The sequence below is a fragment of the Lissotriton helveticus genome, chromosome 9 (assembly GCF_964261635.1).
Source record: "Lissotriton helveticus chromosome 9, aLisHel1.1, whole genome shotgun sequence".
Taxonomy (NCBI): Eukaryota; Metazoa; Chordata; class Amphibia; order Caudata; family Salamandridae; genus Lissotriton; species Lissotriton helveticus.
In genome coordinates, this window is record NC_136070.1 from 70067996 (window position 1) to 70092961 (window position 24966).

Below are 24966 nucleotides of genomic sequence, written 5' to 3' on the forward strand. Positions count from 1 at the left end.
TAGCTATGCATAGCGTGCGTAGTGCAAAGTGCACTTCGCGTAGATACGCGTAGCGCGACTACGCGAACTATGCCCAGGGTTAGTAAGTGTACATTCCTGATCATGTCATGCCCCATTGTCCTAATTCCTCTTCCCACCTGCGCTGACAGCTTTCTTTGTTGATGGGGGAAGTCGGGTCTCCTTCCAAGAGTAGGCTGTATATTCTGGAGTCTAAATGTGTCTTGTCTCCTACATTTCTGAGCATTTTTTCAAACTGAGCCAGTGGACAGGTAGCTACTTCCCGGTAAACTTTGGTTCATTCTTTATAATTGTATTAGGTCTGACTTAGACAGCTTAGTTGTCTGGGAGAACTATTGTTACCAATCCCTAAACGTAAGCAGGTTGGACTTTGTCTTCACCCAAGTAGAGTATTTCTCTCTCACCTTTTGCTACTGGCTCTTTGGATGTATCAATTTGCCTTTCATTGCACCAAAAGAGAGAGAGACTGTTTTACTTCTTCAAAGTACATACAATAATCATACAGTCAGTTATTTATCTCATTCATGCCTGCAATACACAAACGAAAAGTTATTATTCTTACTGTACTCATTTTTCATACATTTGAGAATGCTCAAGTGTGACCCTGACCCAAAGAGCGCCACTTGTATGAAATAAGAATTGCCTGACTCTAAAATGGCCACCCGGTTCAGATTAATGTAATCCTGCCACTGGGACACTGCTGTTTTTTGGGGTGCCCAGCAGCTCCTGTTTTATCCTGCTGCCAAACCGCTGCTACCTTTCTGCACATACACCAGCCCCTTTCATCCTGCATAGCCACACTGACATCTCAATCTTGGGAGACCAACAAGCACAGGGGCTCACTATCATCCAGCTAGTAGGCAGCTCTGATTTTCAGCACTTGTTTAACCTGCTATTTGCCCACTGTTACTTTCAGCATGCTGGGTGGCTCCTTTCAGCCTCCACCCGGCCACTCCTGGATGAGCTCAAATATGATTGGCACCACTCAGTCTCATGAGGGGTGCGTATCTAGATTTCCAGCATGCCTGGTGACTTGCTAACATCCTGCTTCTGTGATGCGGATGTAAAACATTGGCACACTTGAAGTTCAAGCCATGCCTATTTGCTTTGCCAATGCTTGTTATTATTGCTTACACCACTCTTAAACTATGACTTTATGCAGTGATGTGAACAAACACTGTGGTGACTCCCATTCGCAGTCTTATATCTTATTATTTTTTTATTGTATCCCTCAGAATATTTTTCAGGGTCACAACTCTGAATCAGTCTCCCAAATTATATATGACATAGGAAAGTTGATAATTTCAAATGTCGGCCCTGAAGAATAATTCACACGTCACGCGATCTCCAAAAGCAAACTGTCGTAATTTGCCCAGGATTTGAGTCATGTTAACATGCTTTGTGTATAAAATATATCAAAAGTATTTAAGACATTGATGTATGAGCTAAAAACATAACAATTATGGTGCAACATAGCACAGTACACATTGATGTAAGTAAAACCCACCCATATTTGTGACACAAAATGTTTTATTGAACATTTAGCAAATGCATATTCATTCATCTGAGTTACAAAAACCGATGTATTCATCACGGAATTGATAGATATGTTTACACAGAATATGTACAGTGGTCTCCTCGCTAAAACCAGACACTTGAAACTCATACTGCACACCTACTAACACTCAAACATATTAAAAACAGACCTTAGCCTTTTGCAAATCCTAACATAGGGCCAGATGTAGGTAATCCCAATTTACCTATTCTTAAATACCGAATTTTACCGATTCGGTATTTAAGAATAAGTAAATGGTATGTAGATACATTTTCTGTAAAAATTACCGAATCGGTAAGATTCAGTATTTACCGAATCGGTATTTACAGATTTGGTAATTGCCATTCATTCAATGAATGGCAATTACCGAATCGGTAAATATCGATTCGGTAAAACGGGGAAACATTCAAGGGTGCCAGGGTGTCACTTTGACACCCTGTTGCACCCCTGAATCGTGCTTGTATGCAGATGTGGCACACATACATGCCCTAAGGGCATGTATGTCTGCCACATGGCACAGTTAAAAATGCACAGATTTGCATTTTCAAAGGTATTCGTTATTTACCACCAACTTATAGTTGGTGGTAAATAACAAATCCTTACAGGTGAAAAGCACTCACTTGAGTGCTTCCTACATTTCAGATTCGGTAATTTACCGAATTGGTATTTAAGAATTCGGTAATTTACAGAATTCTTAAATACCGATTCGGTAAATTACCGAATCTGAAATGTAGCCACCAAGGCCCAGATGTAGGTAAAACTTATTTACTGATTCTTATTTACCGAATTTTACCGATTCGGTAAATAAGAATCGGTAAATAAGAAGGGGGGGTATGTAGGAACATCCAGATGTTCCAATTTACCGATCGGTAAATATCTGTATTTACCGAATCGGTAAATACCGACCGGTAATGCTCCATTCATTCCTATGGGCTTTGAAGCCCATAGGAATGAATGGGGCATTACGATTTTGACAAGGGTGCAGGGGGTGTCACTTTGACACCCTCTGGCACCCCCAAAAAAGGTTCGGGGGCCATATGGCAGGCATACCTGCCCTAAGGGCAGGTCTGCCTGTCATATGGCACAGGTGTGCTTGCACACATGTGCATGCACACCTGAATCGGTATTTTAACATCAAATACAATTTGATGGTAAAATACCGATTTTGTAGGCCTTGTGGGACTCAGAAGAGTCCCACCTACATATCAATTTTACCGGTCGGTAAATATACCGGTCGGTAAATTTACCGGTCGGTAAATTTACCGACCGGTAAAATTACCGATTTGCAGCGTTACAGTCCCCCTACATCTCGGTAGCCAAAAACCGGTCGGTAACGGCCAAATTCGGCCGTTACCGACCGGTATTTGGCTACCTACATCTGGCCCCTACATCCCAAATGCCTAATACCGTTCGGTAACGGCCGAAATTCGGTAATTTTGGCCGTTACCGACCGGTATTAGAGTTCCTACATCTGGCCCTAATTGTCTTATATAGTTCAAACTTTAATCTTGTTGGTACAATTAATTAAGTACTGCCCATTCAGTTTGGCTGGGTTTTTTTAGCTATGTGCATCACCAGGTTTTGGACTTTTTACTATGGGTGAGCGTCATTACATGTGTCTCATCCACAGGAATCACACAGCTAATGGACTGCGCCTGTTTACTGCCAGTGTCCGCCATTTAAGTTAAGGCCACTACAATGCAGCAAGGGTAAGGGGCCCTAGAATGATTACACATGTGAGGGCTGCACATGAGAGATTTTTGTTGTGCACAGCCCTGTAACTGCACATAGGTAGCCTAGCTCAGGGTGGACTCTGTAGTATTAGATATTGGCCTGGGGTAGGCCTTAAAATGTTAGTGTACACTTATAGTTAAAGTCAGTGTGATTTACTGTTTTGTCTTATCGTGACACTCTATTATACCCAAAGCAAGAAACTCTCTTAAAGTGCAGTTTTGCTTACCTTTGGCCCACAGAGACTAGTGACATATTGAATTGGGATGAAACCTGTGTAGTAAAATCAATTCTGCAAGTTCCAAAAATATATCTCTACAACTTATGGGTCATCCAGAATTGTCATATTTCACTGGCTCAGTTCAGGATCAGAGCCCAGGCCTTTTCTCACCCTGCTGTGCCGTGTTAATTGCATTTCTTTCCAGCAGCAGGAACAAGGGTCTCCCCAAACAACGGGAGCAATTAACAGTGCTTCACTCAGCTCTTGAGGAGGAAAGGGGTGGGGTGGAAGAATCTACATCAATTGATCAGCTGTCACACTGTACCAGAGATAGGTCTGCCTAAGCCCACTGAACGAGGGAGACCGGACCTCTGAAGCTAACACAGGAAGGGGCTCCTCTCTGGTAATCTAGTGAGGACGCCCTGGCTGTGATGTCAGCAAGGGACAAAGGATAGGCCCCCAGAGGAGATGTCACTAGTGAATCCTGGACGATGACATCCTGAACTGTTGTGGCATGCCGTGCAGGATGGTTGGGGCAGGGGACACAGCACCTTAGGATTGGCCAGGGGTGTCTGTCTTCTGGAACCTTCCTCTCCCCTTTAAAAACTCTTGCACAGGGGAAAGACTTGCTTGTCTGATGATCTCTGTGCTTCGCTGCTTCACCCTGGGGTCATCATGGATGACTGGAAGGAAGAAGCCCCTGATGCCCAACAAGGAGTAAGGAATCTGCACAGTTGACTCCAAGACCAGTGGGTCTCCCCAGGGCCAGTGAGGTTGGCCCCCTTTCACCTCCAGAGGACCAGTTGGGGGAAGCCCTGGACTTCTGCCCCTAGAGAAAAGGCCAGGAGGAAGGCTGACACAGGGGGCCAGGAGAACCAGCTCTCTGAGAACTACTTTGCTTAGGAGTCGAGGATGTCTGCTGCAACTGCCCCTGATGGCTAGAGCGTACCACCAGGCGTAAAATGAGCCCCAAAACATCAAATCAGCCCAACGGGTGCCAAGTTATCGCATTTAAAGATTGGCAAATTTTGACCTTTTCTTGCTGCAAAGCATGTAGGGCTCCACTGTCATTTCACCACCTACCCCTGGGATGAGCCAGGGCCTGGGTACCGGCACAGAATTATTTTTTTTAATTTTCCCTAAGGAGAGGGCATGCCTCCTCAGACTCGCTACTGGCCCAGGGCCCCATTTCACCACCCATTTATGCAAGAAGGGGGCCCGGACCCCACCCTCAAAATTTAGGAGGATAGGCCTTGCCCCCTTTCTCTGTGTCCGTGTCTGAGGGGAAGCGGACAACCACTGCAGAAGAGTGCACGGAGCAGGCAGGGAGATAGAAGCTGTCGGCTCCTATGGCTGCACTCGGATGGGCAGGCAGCGCGGGAGCCGGCGAAGCAGTGAGGTGTGGACTTTCTCATTGCCACAACATGAGCAGGCATGGGGTGGGACCATGCATCCCCCAAAGAGGAAAAAATGAAAGGAGGAAATGCAACAAAAATGAGATGGGGGGGGGGCACAGCACAGCTGGAGAGCCGCTGTTATAATATTTACTGCTCCCGGATAGAGCACCCCATAAATCCCTGCCCATTGGAATCCCAACTCTTTTCTCTCCAAGAGCAAATCTTATTGATTTAACTGATTATACAGCATTATATAGCAGTTTGTGCTTCGTTTAACTACATTGTTGCCCCCTGATGATGACCCAATAACTTGACGAGGGTCGAAACCCGATCAACATTTATTGAGCTGGAAAAGACTGTCATTGACTGATTTTATACATAAAACGTTTCCAAAACTTTTGAACTTTTGCTTATTTTGGAAACACCACGCAAAAAGAAATTATGTGTATACTTTTTGTCATTTTCCTTTTTCAACTATGATCACTTTCTGAGCTGCTTTCACGATTTATGAGCACTGCGTATTCACACAATACGCTCTGTGCCTATTGTATGTACTTTAATTAATAAATGTGTATGCTGCAGATATCTAGACATATATTTTTAATAATCATTTTTTCAAGAGAATACGTTTTCGAATCATAATCCTTTCTTACTATTAAGATGCTTATAACAATACATTGGTTAAGTATTGTGCTTAACTGATAAATCGCTTTTAATATTGATACCTAAACGGACGCTGTAGTGTTTACATTTTTTACATCAGCCAGTCTTGTCTCCAATGTTGCTCTTTGCAGCCTCTCCACCATCCCCTTTGTTCTTCATTCAAAGAGTTCCTGGCAGGTGGTTGCCTTCTGAAAAAAGGTTTGCAGCAGACAGAGGACAGTTTTGTGAATGAAGTCGTTGAATGGTTGTTCACTCACAGTACTCCCATGCTGTTTTCCTCCTGACATCTCATTCAGTGTATTGGCAGCTAGAATGTTTTTATGTCCTTTTTTAATGAAAACTCAAAGCATACAGCATCAGGAGTGAATCCAAGCATGTATGCTCCATAGTTGGCTGCAAGAAAGATCTGCCAGGGGATTTGTTTCATATGGTATGATTTAATGTGCCAACTAAAAGGTGCACAGAGCTCAACCCACAATGGAAATGTGAAGGAAATTTGGAAGGTTTTGGTAAGGGCGAATATGAAAGAGACAATTTTGTTAACCCGGAACAATTTAGGTAACGCTGTTCCCATGCAGTGTCACGAAGTGGCACGAGCATCAAACTAACTTATTTTTTTTAATTTAAATTTAAAATAAAATAGGAGTAACTAGAAAAATTATTCCACAAGCAAGGAATTGTAGTTAAAGGGGGTAAAGCAATTGTCCTTTGTGTAATACCTCTTCCGATAATACCTCAGGGGTAGATTAATAGGGCAGTCGACTCTACCTATGTGATGGATGAGGGAGCAATGGAACTCACCACTTAAGATTCCTCCATAGAAAGGTGGGTCCGAATATAAAAATATTCACTACAGAATAGTTGAAGTCTGTGTTTCTTAATTTAAAAATGGTGTTTCCTCAGACGGCGCGTGCGGGCCCCCCCCCTGAAGTATGAAAAGGCGACCCTTTCCTTCTTTCCGGACTTCACTCAAGCGGTACAGAGACAACGGCTGAGCTTCTTATCGGTGAAGAAGAAGATGTGAGACAAGGGGCTGAAATACGCCATGATGTTTCCGGCCCACCTTCGGGTGGAACTCGACGGGAAGACCTGGTTCTTTGACAATCCTGAGGTGGCGTCGAACTGGTTGGAGAGAGTACACTCGACAGAGGCGGAGAGTCGAGCTCGGGAGGAAGCAGATGAACAATGAGCAAACTCACAATGAAGACTGCAGGACTTAATTACGTATATGGTATTAGCGGGAGTTGGGGCGGGTCCAAAATGACTCTCCGGATTTGTTATCTTAGATTAGGAATTGTTCTGGGCCAGTCCGGAGTAAAGAAGTAATGGCGAGATTGGGGGGGGGGGGAGGCAGGCGGGTCTTTTGGGCCTTCCTCCATTTACTACTTTTAGTTAGTTGTAGATTAGTGTTGGGGCAAAAGGCCACTGCTAGTTGGGGATGAGCGCAAGCTACATGCAGGGGTGTAGGGTGGAGGGTGGGGGGGTCAAGTGTTGAGGGGGGGTTTGAGAATAAAAATGTAATTTGTGTAGAATTATTGGTGATATGTTTTTTCTTTTTGCATCAGGTGACAGTCTTGCAACTAAATGCTAGTGGCATGGGGTAAATGTCTCACGCTAGTCTGGGATTGGGGATAAGGGTGTTGAGCTGGAATGTCAATGGTCTGGGTGACAAGATAAAGAGAGGGATGGTGAATCAACTAATCAGAAGACACTCCCCAGAAGTTGCATTAATGCAAGAGACGCACCTTGTCAGGAACGAGTGTATGGCCCTCCATAAAGGGGGCTATGAACTTGTGGCACATGCTGGGTTTACATCGGGGTCTAGGGGAGTTGGTATCCTAACAAAGAATTCCTTTCCGTTTGAAATACAGGCTATGTGGTCAGACCAGAGGGGCAGATATGTTGGTGTCTCGGGGCAGTTGGGAGGTAGGATGGTTACCTTCTTGTCAATATATGTACCTCCGGGCCTTCAGTCGGATACTTTTAAAGACTTGAGTACCGTTTTTCTGACCCTGCCCCTAGGTCTCCTGGTGCTGGGGGGAGATTTCAATGCAGTACTCGATGAGGAAATAGATAGATTCCCGGCACGCACGCATACACCATCGCAGGTAAGAAGAAGAAACACCAGGTGGAGGTTACCAGGGTGGAGGCGGAAGTTGTAGGATTAGAGGAACAGGTTGCGGAGACTGCTACGCAGGGAGACCTGCATCTACTGAAGTTAAAACAAGATGAGTACAGGAGCCTCTCCAGGGAAAGAGCAATTTACCATAACAATGTTGTACAAAGTCGAATATATGAGCATGGAGGTAGGGCCGGTAAGCTGATTGCTTGGTTAGAGCGTGGAGAGCGGGCCTCTCGGTTAGTGCCTGAGCTGGAAGGGTCAGGACCTGACAGAATTACTGATCCGCAGGCAGTGGCAGATGCATTTTCTGAGTATTATAAAGAAGTATATGCCTCGGTGGGTGGTTTTACAGAGACCAAGAATGGCGAGATGATCAGAAATATCTGCATGCCGAGCCTATCCGAGGACTATAGGAAATATTTAGACTCCTCCATCACAGATGACGAAATCGCGCAGGCGATAAGAGGCATAAAATCTGGGAAGGCTACGGGTCCAAACGGGATACCAATAGAATTATATAAATTGAACGCCCATAAAATCACTCCACATATCCGGGCCATGTTTTTGGAAAGTAGGGATTCCGGACAACTACCATACGATCAGCCGGTGGCAAATATTGTGGTTATCCATAAGACAGGCAAGACCAAGACATCCCCTTTCTCATATAGGCCTATCTCGCTTCTTAATGCTGAGCCCAAGATTTTGGCAAAATTGCTCGCCACCAGATTGGTCAAGGTCATTACAACCCTGATACACCCCGATCAATCCGGCTTCATGCCGCATCGTAACACAGCCCTGAGCTTGCGGAGACTTCATGGGATCCTGGGTGGCTCCCAAAGGATACTGGAGCCGGCGGTTTTGGTGTCCTTGGATGCCACAATGCCATTTGATAGGGTCGAATGGGCCCACTTATTTGCGGCTTTGATGAAGATGGGCTTTGGCCCGGAATTTATTGGGTGGGTTTGACTATTGTATGCCACCCCCCTGGCCAGAGTGATTGTAAATAATTGTAAATCAGCTGATTTCTCCCTCGGAAGGGGCACGAGACAGGGATGACCACTGTCTCCACTTCTCTTCGCACTTGCGTTGGAGCCTCTGGCCGCATGGGTCAGATAGGACCGGTCGATACGTGGCCTGCGGTGGACAGCGCAGTGGGAGGATAAAATTTCCCTTTACGCGGATGATATTCTTTTATACCTCACTAACCCCAGGGCGTCCTTGAGTTATTTTTTGGATGTCCTGGCCATATTTGGTAGATATTCCGGGTTTGCTATAAACTGGTCAAAGTCGGTATTGTTTGTTATATCGGGTGAGCCGCCCGTGATCCCGCAGTCATGCCCTATAAAGATCGAACAGGCGGGATTTAAGTATTTGGGTATATATATAACTTTGGACCCGAAGATGAGATATGCTAATAATCTCGGAACCCCCCCTAAATCGGTTAAAAAAAGATGTGGAATGCTGGAAAGCTCTCCCCCTATCATTACTTGGGAGGGCGGTGTTATTTAAGATGATGGCCTTGCCTCGGTTCCTTTATATGCTCCAGAACACAATGGATCCGGTGCCAATTTCTTACTTCAGGGAGATCGAGACACTTCAGCAGCAGCTCCTTTGGGACGGCAGGCCCCGCATAGCTTTTATCAAGCTGACTCTCCCGTGGTATGACCGAGGCCTCGGTCTCCCAGATTTTAAGAAATATTACTGGGCCTCCCATCTGGCTGCGGTGAATCACATGATTTATGGGCCCCCTGGTGACCAAGGCTATGCTATGGATCATGGGCAGGCACCGGGGGGAGATATTGTCAAAGCCTTGTATGCCAGGCCCGGGAGGTTCATGTTGGCGGGCCCGACGGCACACGCCTTGCATGTTTGGCACGCGACCACCAGAAGTTTAGGTTGGGAGGGAAAACTGACGTTAGCCACCCCCCTGTTCAGCTCAGAGAAGCTTGGGAGCTTGTGGAGATCTAAAGGGTTCGATAAGTGGGATCTTATTGGAATCAGCCAGATTGGGGATGTGTGGGAGAGGGGCAGTGTGCAGACATTCGAATCTCTCAAAAAACAGTACAGTCTGAATGATAATGAACACTTTTGGTACCGACAGATTAGACATGCCCTTCTTGCCCACATACCTAGAGGCGTTGAGCTTCTGGAGGCTTCTCCTCTTGAAGACCGAGTGCTGGATATCTCCTTGATATATAGGAAGCTCGTAAATAATATGGATGACCCATTGGTGATTATAAGAGCAGCGTGGGGGGCAGATGGATTGGAGTTAGACGAGGACTGGGTAGAGGCTGTCTCCTCCCCTAAAGTAGTTGCAGTTCATATGAGGCTCAGATTGGTGCAATTTAAGATTTTACATAGATCATATATCACAGGGCCAAGACTAGTACACATGGGGCGTGCGGTGAGCGGAGACTGTAGGAGAGGTTGTGGAGAACTTGGCACCTTCATACATATCCTTTGGCATTGTGAAGAGATACAACATTTCTGGGTCAAGGTGCAAGAAGTACTGGGGGAGGAGGTACGACCGGAAGCCCGGAGATGTATATTGAATGTATGGGAACCCACGGATTTGAATGGGTATCAGAAACAGTGGGTGACATTGGCATGTATGGTGGCGAAGCGTAATATTGCTCAGCTATGGGGAGCCAGCCAGTCACCCCGGACTACTAAATGGGCCCAGGATCTAGACTGGTGTATGTTTACAGAGCGGGCGGTATATGTAGCTAGGGGTTGTCCGGAGAAGTGGGGGACGTTCTGGGGTGCTTGGAATAGTCATCGTGGTGGATTGTGTACACCCCCGATGCGGCAAAAGGAAGCAGAAACACAGGAATCCCGGTGATCCCAAGGTCTATGCATATTGTAATTTATGATTCTGAGTGAATGGCCTATTAGAGCTCTCCCTAGAGGGAGGACTAGGGCTGCGAGCTGTCAGTCGAGCAGCACAGAGCCTCTGCTGAACCTGTGTTATTGTGTGCTTTTAAATCGTGTTTGGTGATTACTACTATTTTTATCTGAGGGGGGCTTTTTATTCCTAGATTAACGTGGGAATTAGTCTTGAGGCACTCTGACACCCTAACACACGCTACTCTCGTCGCTGACAGCCTCGCCCAGCCGTTTCCTGATTCCCGGCTGAGGCGGCGGCGGGCGCCATCTTGGGTGTGGGCAGGGGCGGCGCTCTAGTCGCGCCGGCCTCCCGCCCTCCCAGTCTTTTTAAACAGTGCCTCTTCAGCTGCTCGCTGCCTATTAGAGCTCTCCCTAGAGGGAGGACTAGGGCTGCGAGCTGTCAGTCGAGCAGCACAGAGCCTCTGCTGAACCTGTGTTATTGTGTGCTTTTAAATCGTGTTTGGTGATTACTACTATTTTTATCTGAGGGGGGCTTTTTATTCCTAGATTAACGTGGGAATTAGTCTTGAGGCACTCTGACACCCTAACACACGCTACTCTCGTCGCTGACAGCCTCGCCCAGCCGTTTCCTGATTCCCGGCTGAGGCGGCGGCGGGCGCCATCTTGGGTGTGGGCAGGGGCGGCGCTCTAGTCGCGCCGGCCTCCCGCCCTCCCAGTCTTTTTAAACAGTGCCTCTTCAGCTGCTCGCTGCCTATTAGAGCTCTCCCTAGAGGGAGGACTAGGGCTGCGAGCTGTCAGTCGAGCAGCACAGAGCCTCTGCTGAACCTGTGTTATTGTGTGCTTTTAAATCGTGTTTGGTGATTACTACTATTTTTATCTGAGGGGGGCTTTTTATTCCTAGATTAACGTGGGAATTAGTCTTGAGGCACTCTGACACCCTAACACACGCTACTCTCGTCGCTGACAGCCTCGCCCAGCCGTTTCCTGATTCCCGGCTGAGGCGGCGGCGGGCGCCATCTTGGGTGTGGGCAGGGGCGGCGCTCTAGTCGCGCCGGCCTCCCGCCCTCCCAGTCTTTTTAAACAGTGCCTCTTCAGCTGCTCGCTGCCTATTAGAGCTCTCCCTAGAGGGAGGACTAGGGCTGCGAGCTGTCAGTCGAGCAGCACAGAGCCTCTGCTGAACCTGTGTTATTGTGTGCTTTTAAATCGTGTTTGGTGATTACTACTATTTTTATCTGAGGGGGGCTTTTTATTCCTAGATTAACGTGGGAATTAGTCTTGAGGCACTCTGACACCCTAACACACGCTACTCTCGTCGCTGACAGCCTCGCCCAGCCGTTTCCTGATTCCCGGCTGAGGCGGCGGCGGGCGCCATCTTGGGTGTGGGCAGGGGCGGCGCTCTAGTCGCGCCGGCCTCACGCCCTCCCAGTCTTTTTAAACAGTGCCTCTTCAGCTGCTCGCTGCCTATTAGAGCTCTCCCTAGAGGGAGGACTAGGGCTGCGAGCTGTCAGTCGAGCAGCACAGAGCCTCTGCTGAACCTGTGTTATTGTGTGCTTTTAAATCGTGTTTGGTGATTACTACTATTTTTATCTGAGGGGGGCTTTTTATTCCTAGATTAACGTGGGAATTAGTCTTGAGGCACTCTGACACCCTAACACACGCTACTCTCGTCGCTGACAGCCTCGCCCAGCCGTTTCCTGATTCCCGGCTGAGGCGGCGGCGGGCGCCATCTTGGGTGTGGGCAGGGGCGGCGCTCTAGTCGCGCCGGCCTCACGCCCTCCTCACCTCCTATAAGATGTGCCTAGGGTTCAGACGGCGCAGCGGGCGCGCCGGACGCGCGCCGAAGCCGCGCCTAAGCCAAGCCCGTCTGCGCCCGTCCGCGACCGGCCGGGGCTAGGGGCGCAACCCCCTACATCGCGCGTCTGCCGCACTCAGTCCTACACAAGTAAGAGGCTGAGAGACCTCTGCCCCGCCCCGTATCCCCCCTGTCGTCACACGATGGAGCCACTGAACCTAGGTCCGTGCTCTCATTGTTCATTTAGAGGAAGTCGGTTAGCGGCCGCTGTCCCCGACTCTGAAGCGCCTAGTATTAAAGGGGGCCTTCTTAATTGCAGATCTCTTAGTAAACATGCTCTCCAGCTGTGGGATCTCTTACTGGATGAGGACATACATATACTGTTTCTAACGGAAACTTGGTTAGGAGAACACTCGGATCCAGACATAGTGGACACTATTCCGCCAGGCTACACTCTCCACAGACTAGATAGAGGAAAAGGAAGGGGAGGTGGCATTGCCATCATTGTAAAACACCCTATTGAGTGTGTTCTGAAACCAGCAAAAATTGAAGATTGTGAAGCTGGAGATTTCTGTATCAAATTGGCTCCACACGAGACAATCTCGGGCTTCCTAATATATAGACCTCCTGGCTCGCTGGGCAACTTCCGTAGTAGTTTACTAGAAGGGGCTGCCCAGACTGCGATTAAACACAAGAAAGTACTGGTGTTGGGTGATCTGAACCTACACCTAGAAGATCCCTCACAAAAGGAGGCAGAGGAAGTCCGTCTTGTCCTACAAGAACTTCAGCTTAACCTGCTAAGTGTGGCGCCCACACATCAGAAGGGTCACTGTCTGGACCCTATTTTTGCGAGCTGGGATAGGATACAAGCTTCTATTCCCTGTCAGCTCCCGTGGACCGACCACTTTTTGGTCCCTTTCCAATGTTCTTTTCAGCCTGTTAGGGTCATTGAGATAGGTAAGGGAATTATCATGAGGCGCCAATGGAGACAGTACTCTCAAGAGCACTTCATAAGTGCCATCCAGAAAGCACAACCTCTGTGTGCCACTGACAGTGATCAGGCGAACAAGGAACTCAATCTACTTGTGACCGCCACTCTGGATGAGATAGCCCCAATGAGTAAGGCCAAAGCTAGAGAAGGCAGACAACGTACTGCCCCCTGGTTCACCCCTGAACTCCAGCAAATCAAGTCCAAGTGCAAAAAACTTGAAAGAAGCTGGAGAAGGAACCCGAATGAACTAGCAAAGAACAGTTATAGCTCAGCTCACCGAAGCTATCAGTATGCGGTGCGCAGAGCTAAAGCTAAATATTTTCATACACGCATTGAGGCGGCCCAGAGCTCCTCGCGTGAGCTGTTCAAAATTTATAAAGAAATATCCTTAGTCTCTAGCTCTAACACTTCCACTAAGGCCTCTAAGGAGGGTTGCAATAGAGTCGCTGACTTTTTTTCCAACAAAGTTAAAGCGATCTATGATTCCTTTTCCCAACTACCAGATAAAGGCACAGATTTTAAAGCAGGTAGTTTCCTTGCAGCCCCCGAATCCTCATTACAAACATTCGTGGTCCCCGCAGCTGACAAGCTTATAAAGCTGTGTCGAAGTGTGAAGTCGGGCTCGCCCAATGACCCGGCTCCTGCCTGGGTCATTTCCGAGGGCCTGACAGCCCTGGAACCTCACATAAGACACGTCCTACAAACCTCCTTTCTCACTCAACAAGTTCCTGTGGAGTGGAAGAAAGCCATAGTATTGCCAATAAGGAAAAAACAGAATGTAAGCATGGAGGTGCTGGAAAATCTCAGACCCATTTCCTTGTTGCCATACGTGGCGAAGGTGGCGGAGAAGGTGGTCAATACCCAGCTGACGGAACATCTTGAGAGGTGGAATTTACTTCATCCCTCTCAGTCAGGTTTCAGGGTAGGCTATTCCACGGAGACGGCGCTCCGGAGAGCCACTGAGACTTTAAGAGCTGGGGCAGATGTAGGCCAAACTATGGCCCTGATCATGCTCGACCTAAGTGCGGCTTTTGACACCGTAGCACATTCCATTCTGCTGCGGTGTCTGAACGAAGCCGGGGTCGTTGGTCCTGCGCTGCGCTGGTTGCAGTCGTTCCTCACGGAAAGATGTTTCCAGGTACAGCAAGGGACATGTCGGTCAGTGGAGATGCCATTAGATCAGGGAGTGCCTCAGGGCTCAGCATTGAGCCCCACTCTTTTTAATCTTTATATGGCCTCCCTGGCGAAGGTGGTACAATCATTTGGGGTGGAATTGGTATCGTACGCCGACGACACCCAGCTGCTGATCTCCCTATCGCAGAACACCTCTAACACTCCAGCCAACTTTAAATCCTGCATGCAGGCATTGGCTGAGTGGATGGACTCCCATTGTCTAAAACTCAATGGCTCTAAAACAGAGGTGTTGGTGGTGGGGGGGAAAAGTGAAAACTGGTCAGCTGAGTGGTGGCCGGCGTGCCTGGGTCCTGTTCCCACACCCTGTGAGGAGGCCAAGAATTTAGGAATCTGGATGAATCCCTCTCTCTCATACGAGGGCCACATAAGGCGGTTGGTAGGCAAATGTTTCGGAGTCCTAAAGACCCTAAATAAAACCCTAGACCTCCTACCCATAGCGGCCAGAAAGACACTAACTCAGGCACTGGTGACCTCGCGGTTGGACTATGGAAACATACTGTTCCTAGGGGCAACCGAGGGGAGCCTAGGCCGCCTTCAGGTTATACAAAACTCCGCCGCCAGGCTGGTGCTAAGAAGACCTAGGAGAGCCAACTCGCAAAAGGCACTGGATGCGCTTCATTGGTTGCCTGTGAAGAAACGTGTGCTGTTTAAGTGCCTCCTCTTTTGTCATCGAATTGTCTGGGACAGGTCGCCCGATTACCTGAAGGATTTAGTCAATCGCTATGAACCGACCAGGACTCTCCGTTCGGAGGGTGCCGGACTGCTGATAGTCCCCAGGATAAGGAAGGCCAGATTAGGCGGGCGTTCCTTTGCGCTACATGCAGCTCAACAATGGAATAAACTTCCCCTTGTACTGAGACTGGAGAACAGTGAATCACGGTTCAGATCCCTACTTAAAACTCATCTATACACGGCTTAGAGCTAAGGACCTCATGTCATGCTGCTCACTGATGGCTTTAGCGCGGGGACACGCCGTGATGGCGTTACTGAGCGCTCTACAAGCTTTTATATTATTATTATTATTATTATTATGACAATCAAACCCCACAATGACGTCAAAGTTGTTCACCTGATGCTAATGTTTCTTTTGTTTCCTTTTAATAAAAAGAATTTAAAAAAAATGGTGGTTCCAATGCATTTTCAGTCGCTCATTGGCAAATCATGAAATATATAAATAAAGGATACGCTGATCTTTGCAGCAGATCACTTTTATTTTGTTCTGATACTGGTATTGCCAGAATTCTTGTAAGTTCTTCAATAACACCTTGGTGACGTTACTTAGATGCGTGGCGTATGTTGTAGTCAGTGGCGTATTGTTGAGACCGTAGCTCGTACCAAATGCGGAACAGGTCGTCTATGACTTATATGGAATTACTCTGTCTATGTACTTTTGATTCAAGCTATTGCAAGATTTTGTTACCACCAGCCCAAGGTGAGATTGGTGTGCACTGATGCACTGAAACACCCAGTCCCATCCCACTGAGCCCACTGTGCGCGTACGTTCAGTGACCTCTGGAATCAGGGGTGGTAGATTCTAGATGCTGGATATCTATTATAGAATCTGCATATCATTTAGCAGACATCTGCCATGTGAAGCCCAGTTCTGGAATCTCAACTTTCATGCTGATCCATCAAACATCACCAACCTTATTAGTAAATCACAGCTTTGATAACACCCGGTTCTACTTTGCTTCCACGCACCACTGACAGATCTAATGGAAACCGCGTGAAACTTGAGGTTCCAGAGTGAATGGAGATTTGTCAAACAGCACCAAAGACATTAGTATCTGAATACCTTTTTACCCCATCACTCTGCCCACCCTGAAGAACTGCACCATCTTAACTTACATTCAACGCACATACATCAAACTGTTTCAAAGTTATAAGGAAATCAGAAACACACACATTGCATAACATATTCTTCTTGTTCATACACTGATGTAATCAATGACGGGAAACAGCGTTTATAAAGCTGTCAATACTACGCGGGTAGGTAACAACGCGGACGTTACATCGTCCGCGTTGTTACCACGCATGGCATTACATCGTAAGTCATTTCTACGACTTGCACTAGATAGCGCACAACACCAAGGAATGTGTTGGATTTGAAATCCAACACATTACCGACTGTTGCACTAACTGGAGTTGGAATAGTAATTTATACTATTCCTAAATCCAGCGCACCATCTAGTGCAAGTCGTAGAAACGACTTGCGATGTGTGGTAACAACGCGGACGATGTAACGTCCGCGTTGTAACCTACTGCGTGGTAATGTATGTCTTAGTAACGTCATACATTCATCAATGACATGACTGCTGATCGTATATGTGATCTCGTCAGCGATATCAATGATGATGATGTCATCTGCGATTCTGTCAGCGATGGTGCAATTTGGGATGTCTTCAGTGATGTGAGGCCATGAGGAGGGCCTTGCCTGAGGGGTGAGCTGTGGTTTGCACAGCATGCTGTACTTGCCACATTTCAGAGCTGTTTAAGTTTTGCTATGGAAACATAACTTAATTATATCTTTGTGTTTTTCCATCAATACATAAAGGGAGTTGAAGATTAGGAGGACTTTTGAGAATATAGTGGACTTGCTGCGCTATGGCGGGGGTAACAGAGGCAGCACCGCAGTCCCCACAGAAAACAACATTTAATGATGCTGTTCCAGTGTCTCCCAACTCCAGGACGAGAGCAACTTTGGGCCATAAAACAGAGCTGGAAAGCCTGCCACATGCCATGGGGGTAATGGGCAGTGCTTCCGCGATGAATGATTCAAATACAGATCCAAGAGCGGGGCTATGTCTTTGGGAATAAAGTAACTAATCTCCCTCTGAAGCCATAAGCTTTATCCCAGTATGACATGGAATCTGTTTAAGGATGGGACCACGATCATCTCACTGTCAGTCCCAGAATAATGACTGGCGTCGGAGGAGCTGTCTTATGTACGAAAAGCCTTCCAACGACATTCCGGTCTGTGTTGGACCCGTACAAGGGTTTCCCACAGACAGAGCAGGCAGTGGCTCAGTCGTCTATAAAACCAAGTTTTATTGACCTATAAATGAGGTGGTTTTACTGACCTATAAATGTGGTGGGGAGCAGTGAAGTGTTCAGAAACAACATCCACTAATTTATGGTGAACCTTCTTGTCTCAAATTCCTACAAATTAGAGTCTAAGTATATATTTATAATTGTAACAAAGTAACATTTGAAAACCTTAATAAAGGGACTACTAGAAGGGATAAGAGAAAAATACTGTTGTATTGCAAAAGTGGAAGTTAGGATGTATTTTAATGATTTAAAAAATCTGTAGTAGATTTTGTCTTTCTCATGCATTGTGAATATGTAAGACTTACTTAGCCAAGTAGTTCTTGACATATGAAATGTGCCTTCTGGGACAAAAAGTACTTTTATTCTCATGGGATGAAGCAAATCCAAATGTATAATACATCTGTGGGTGCAGACTGTTTTAATTTCTGTTAATTGATCATGAAGCCCTTGAAATATCCTAATATTCTTTTTCTTTGATTTTGAAGCTTTATTGCATTCTCGGAACAATATTTAGAGTTTGACCCCTTCCTGAGCCCTGCAGATCCTTCCAATCCATGGATAACTGATGACACAACACTCTGGGACTTAGAAATGGGGTAAGAATTTGAATGTTGTTGTTGACACTAGTGTGTGTGCAAAACAAAGGAAATTATTGTCTTACACCATCTCAGAAGTAGCACAGGTATCACATTTAGTGATTACAACTCTAGAAATATGGCCTATGCAATCATATGACCCTGCAGCAAGCTATTCATATGGCAATAATATAGAAGACTGACACCAATGATTGTCAAACATATTTACAACATTCGTACTAAAGATTTATATTACTATTATATTTTTAAGCCTTACAGCCAACTTCCACAGGCTTTACTTGCTGTTAAAGGCCCTAAACCAAGGCTATAGGTCTGAGCCACAGGTGAGATCCAATAAAGAGAGAGAGGGCCTTTAACAACCAGTGTAGCTCTCAGCAGAAGGAATATAAGGGTGTTCGAACATTTAACCAATAAGGGTCGAATGTTCTAAATTAAAACGGGAGCAGCGTGAAGACAAACTTTGGAATTGTGGAGCCCCAGGCTCACACCAGCCATTATAAGCCCGGAGCTACTCCATTGACTTCTGTGGAGCTCTCAACATTCCAGAGAGCTTAACGGTAACAGTGAAAAGACAATGTATGGGATAATCATGGAAATAGGCAGGCAAAGTCCAGTAGCAAACATTTATCAAATTACACTTTAAAAGAACTTTACATTTTTATCGAGGCAGCAAAACGTATTGATTCCAGAAGTTGGTGCCAAAGTCAAGGTACCAGTAACTCAAAAGAACGGAAACAAGACAAGGCACAAGGAGGATGAGGTATAAATAATACATTGAGAAGCAGAACCTAAGGTTTGACTAAGAACATATGGGGAAATCAGAGAAGAGTGATAAGGAGGCATCAACTGATGGCAAAAAGTAATGACAATGCAAAAGAAACAAAATGTGCACTGTACGAAGAACTGAAGCCATCTGAGCTCAATCATATAGTAAAGGGGAGGGGAGTAAGGGGGATGGGAAAAGATAAACCCAACAGAAGTATTCTATTTGGACTGTATAGAGTCCATGATGTATATTGGCAGACCCATGACCAGAGATGCACTATAGTAAGGGCTAGAAGACACCAGCATTTGACGAAATAATGAAAAAGGAATAAATTGTTTAATTTTACAAATGTTTGGCGCATAGAAAAAGCAATTTTTTTGTAACTGGAGCATCTAAAGAGCAAATTCTGAGGGCAAATCAAATAATAAAGGTTTCGAGCAAAGGAGGTCTAAGGAATGGAATAGGTGGGAAGTTCACAAGAGGGGAAGTAGGAGAAGTTGAGAGGGTCAGAAAGAAAAGGAACACCGTTTTAGTAGGATTAAACTCAAGAAAGTGAGAAGTCATCCAAGAACCAATTGCCGCTACTTGAGACTCATTTCTTGAAGAGATTCAGAAAAAGAAAAGACACATTGAGAATCGTTCGCAAACAAATGAGTCAGCACATGGGCCTAGACAATATGAAATAGAGAAATAGTATATGAAGAAAAAATAGGGTGCCTAGAGCTGATCCATAAGGAGCCATGAAGTAAAGTGAGTAGAATGTGGATGCAGTACCATCACATGAAAATGAAAAGAAACAACCAGAAAGATAGAAAGCAAACCAGGAAATTACTAAGGGCCATATGTATAATTGAAAATTGCGATCGCAAACAGGCGTTTGCAATCGCAATTTAGCTAAGTGGGATGTATGAAAGGAAAACAGCCTCGCAAAATAAGGAATCGCAAATTTGCGATTCCCTATTTTGCGATTGCATTTAAGGAATCGCAAATTGCGATTCCTTAAATGCAATGTAAGAGGCCCAGAAAAAGTGCAATTTGGCCATAAGGAATCGCAAATTACCAACAACTTCAAGTTGGTGGTAATTTGCCATTTCTTTGAACAATGCACTTTTTTGCATTTTTCAAAGTGCCATATGGCGCACATACATGTGCCACATGTGCACACATGCACATTTCAGGGATGCAACAGGGTGTCCTTTTGACACCCTGGCACCCTTGAAATTGCATTCTCAGGCCCATAGGAATTAATGGGTGGGTATTCCTTAATTGCGAATCGCAATTTGCAATTCGCAATTCAGGAATATGTAGGATTCACAAAATGATTTGCAAATCCTACATACATAACGTTTTACGATTCTCAAATAGCGATTCACAAAAAATCGCTATTTGAGAATCGCAAAACCAAAGTTTCATACATATGACCCAAAACTCCTAATACTCAAAGAAGAAAGAGCAGAAAGAATCCTATGATCATCCACCATGTCGAAAGCAAAACAACGGCTCAGAAGTATCAAAATAGAGGATTGTTTATTGTGAAAAGAGAAGAAAATTACTAACTGAAAGTAAAGCACTTGCAGAGGAATACCAGAATTCCAGATTTTACAAGTGACATAAGATTGTGATAATGAAGAAAGGTTAAGAGTTGAGAGGAGGCAATATGTTTAAAAGGCCCATAGGAATGAATGTAAATTACAGAATCGGTAAATACCGATTCGGTAAAATAGGGAAGCATTCAAGGGTGTCAGGGTGTCACATTGATACCCTGTTGCACCCCTGAATAGTACTTGTGTGCACATGTGGCAGACATACATGCCCTAAGGGCATGTATGTCTGCCACATGGCACTGTTGAAAATGCACAGATTTGCAGTTTCAAAGGTATTCGGTATTTACCACCAACTAATAGTTGATGGTAAATAACGAATCCTTAAAGCACTCTTAAAAGTGCTTCCTACATGCCATTTACTGATTCGGTAAATAATGATTCAGTAAATACAGAATCGGTAAATACAGATTTGTATTTACCGAATCATCCCCTAAATCTGAAATGGCTCAATACTGGTCGGTAAGCCTGAAAATTACCGAATTTCGGGTTTACCGACCGGTAATGAGCCACCTACATCGCGCCCTAAGTCTGGCCAAGAGAACAAAAAAGAGGTTTAACCAGAGTAGATGGAAGAGATCTGTGGGGGAAGCAGTAGCTTATGTTATCCGAAGAATGGCCATTATGTTGGAAAAGGAGAAAAGAATTTGGACAAGGCAGAGCAGAGATATCAAAAACAAATGGGAATGTAGGTTGGGAGCTACAACATCAATGAGGGTTAAGTAAATGTAAGAAGAGGTGAATCAGACACATATATTTGGGACATTAGCTTTAAAGTATGCCACAAAATCTTTAGCAGAGCTATTAGATGAATGAGTGGAGTCGGGACCAGGTAAGGAAAGCAGACTACTGTGGGTTGAAAATTTTTAATGGGCATCACAAGTCTGATCCAAAATAGGACTTTGAATAAAATAGTATTTTTCTGTTTTCATCTGGTGTGTAATTTAGCATATCAAACTACATATTTTGTTTCTCCACTGCTGCATACTTTCATTGCCAAAGGATATGGGGGCATATTATCAAGGAGGGCGAAATTACATTTTCTCCTCTTTAGCAGCCGTTTTTGGCCGCTAAGCGGCGATAATTTAATTGCCCTATTAGCAAGCTGTCACTAACAGCAGTTAGCGACAGTTTGTAGGCGATAGCGAGTGGTTTTGTGCCCGCTTTGCATGTCAGCGATATTTATCGCTAATGACATGCAAAGTGGGCGTTCCCAAACTGTTAGCGACTGAAAGCAGTCGCTAACATCGCTATCGCCTATTAGCAAGCCAGGCGTAGCGATAAAAAAAATTGCGCTAAGCGCGAATATCGCTAAAAATGAGCGCCTGCTCAGACCAGTTCTTAGCCCTTATATCAAGTTCAAGTTCAAGTTCCAAAATTTGTATAGCGCACTACTCACCCAGAGGGTCTCAAGGCGCTTGAGGGAGGGAGGTGCTTTACTTATCGAATATCCAGGTTTTTAGTTGTTTTCTGAAGGAGAGGTGGTTCTGTGTAATATCCAATGGGAGATGGATATTATGGCTAAGTCCCCATTGGCGATAATGCGTGAATATCACTGGATTACCAGCGATATTCACGCATTTTGCCGCTAACGCCTGACATTTTATCGCATTTGAGATAAACGTTGCTAATAGCAAGTTATCTCTGTGATAAAATCAGGCGAAGCACGGCGATAGAAAAAATTTCGCTAAGCTTAGTAAGCAATAACTATCGCTACTTGTTGATAATATGCCCCTAGGTTTATTAGCATACCAATACCTTCATAAAAGGATTCCCAATAGGAAGTCATGTGAAAAAAAGATAATGGTGAAGGGGAGATGGAAAAGGACATTAGTGTGTTGATTTAGAAATATTGGCATGTGGGCCAGGTGCCTAAAGAGCCCTATTTCAGTGTATAGATACAATCTAAGTAGGGTAGACTGGATATCTGCTGCTTGTTGGCAGATGTCTTGCATCTCCAAATTCGAAATCCAACCCCGTTTCTTTAGTTTCACCCACAACGGTAAATGTGGAACGCAACAAGCTGGGAGGGTACTGCATAGAGACTATAATTTGCAGAACATAACGGTGTAGTACTCTCTTACGCACAATGAGAAGGACTAAATCAGCTTTTGTTATTTCTGTACTATGATTTTTGTACATAAATCCATAGTTGTAATTGTTATGTTGCTTTATTTATAGCTACAACTCCCTCATGAAGGGATAGAAATTCCCAAAAACATTGAGTTCAACATATGTGTGCAGGAATTAATTAAATAAATCATTGTAATAAAAGCATTTTGGATTCAGCCCCCAAAATTAGTTTAAAGAAATATAAATTGAAAGAGCAGCACAACACCGAGTAAATAAACCAATTCAAAACAACAGGAACATATATTGTAACCTTGTTAAGTTGATCATACTACCTACTATGATGCACTGTTTTAAGGTGCTCCAGAACATGGGTGATATATAGAGCTCCTTCACTTCCTCTGAAAGCGAGTAAAAATGTGGACTCGTGTTGTTTATTTGAAATGTCTTTTAGATAGCTTGACTATAATGTTTGACTAAATGTACATTATGTTAATAAAATACTGACCGTCTTTCTGTCTGTAAAAAGAACTCTGTATATTTCAAAGCCAAACCTGTCTTGCACACAATCAACTGTCAATCTTTGGGATGTTGCAATTCAACTGTAAATCACAAAATGCAAAACCTTGTAGGCACAAGGTGGATAACCTGAGCACTCCTATGTGCTAATAAAGCAAACTATATCCAAAATGTAATTTAATGGTTCAAAGTTTTATTCACTTTGTGTCCATTGTTTAGGTCAATTTGTAGTTACAACTTTATGATTCAAATCATGTCCATGTGAAGGAAACAAATTCTCATAGCATAATAGTATCCAAGGTTTTCAAAAATTCCAAAAGTAACATCATATACATGGATTGAGTCCCCAATGCATTTCGAGCAGCATGCTCTTCGTCAGGGGGTTCGGTTTGTACTGCAAATGAGTAGAAAGAGAGTGTGTAAGTCAGGAACCGAGTGTATGAACGGAGATAGTAGAGAAATCTAAGGATAAAGAGCGTACAAGTTGGGTGGATGAGTCTGAAAAGGATGGTGACTACAGGGAGTACAAATAGTGCGTGACATTAAAAATGTGAAAAACTAACGAAATGGTCATTCGTGTTCAGTTAAATGGTGAAACTTAATGGTGTACGAGAACATCGGGGAAAATATAAAATGCACGTGACTCAGAGTGCTGAGAATGATCCGTAAAACCCAAAGGAATACACCCGGAAGTGTAAAGAGGGTGATATATAGTCGTACGAAAGAGTATGGTAAGACCGTGAGAAATAAAAGAACGTGCATCAAACGGAGCTGTATTGCTGAGAACAGCAATGGGAATTAAGTGACTGAAGGGTGAAGTCGCTTACCAAGTGTATCGCAGTTTGTTTGGAACAGCTCGGGTGAAAAGATGCCATCCAGGAAACACGGAAGTAAAGAGTGACTATGCGCATGCGTCTAAATGCAGTTAGCGCATTGAAATGGAAAACGGACTGTTCCCGTAGAAAACGCAATGGGGAAAAAACAGAAGAGAAAGAAGAGAAAGAAAGTGGAATCATTGATGAAAAGAACATAGAAAAAATGACGGTGTGGGAAAATGACTGTGGGTTAAGTGGGAAAATGCAGAACGGGTGTACGAAGGAAAGGGCAGGGGGTGTGTCGACTGTAATGGAAGATAAGGGATGTAATGTGCAAAATAAAACAGTTCAAGGAGAAAAAACAGGGTTACGGTAGCAGAAATGTGGAGGAAAAGAACAGTAGCCAGGAAATAAAAAAATGCAATAAAATCAGATTACATTCTACATTGTAAAGTTCAAAATCCAGTCAGGTATGTATGCACAAAATAGTGAACAACCAACATGTGCTAGTCAGTTGCATAAGTAAAACAAGTCAGAGAAAGCTGCTAAATTCCAGGCGTTCGTTGAAACCTTTCGGGGCGGTGGTACCAAGTTTAAAAATCCAGAAAAGTTCTCGTTGGAGCAGATATTTTTTGGGGTCAATTCCCTCCGGTTTCTCAACAACCTCGAGCATGAGGAAGCAAATTTGACTGTTGTTGTGGTTTAACTGGGTGAAGTGGGCAGACACACAAGATTTTAGATTTTTGTTTCTGATATTGCTCCTGTGTTCGTTAAGTCTAGTCTTTATTTTCCTTTCTGTTTTCCCTACGTAGGGTAGCCCGCAGGGACACCTCAAGAGGTATACCACATTCATGGTGTCGCAAGTTGCGTTGGTTTTGAGTGGGATTTGTTTGCCGGAGCTAGGATGGTTTATACTGTTACCTGAGATGATGTTGTGACAGTTTTGACAATTGTGACAGGGAATAGTTCCTTTGTAAATGGCAGGTTCAATGGTGCGTGGTTTTAGAAGTGACCTTAA

General features: G+C 44.9%; 1 protein-coding gene across 2 annotated transcripts in view; it reads left to right on the top strand.

Moving 5' to 3' along the window:
• RGS6 (regulator of G protein signaling 6) overlaps window positions 1-24966 on the top strand; it is a 1203707-nt gene that overhangs the window by 928379 nt on the left and 250362 nt on the right. For both annotated transcript variants that reach the window (XM_078659475.1, XM_078659476.1), the window contains exon 13: window positions 18067-18177. In XM_078659475.1, the coding sequence (XP_078515601.1) occupies window positions 18067-18177 (111 nt within the window). The remainder of the gene's footprint in view (window positions 1-18066; window positions 18178-24966) is intronic.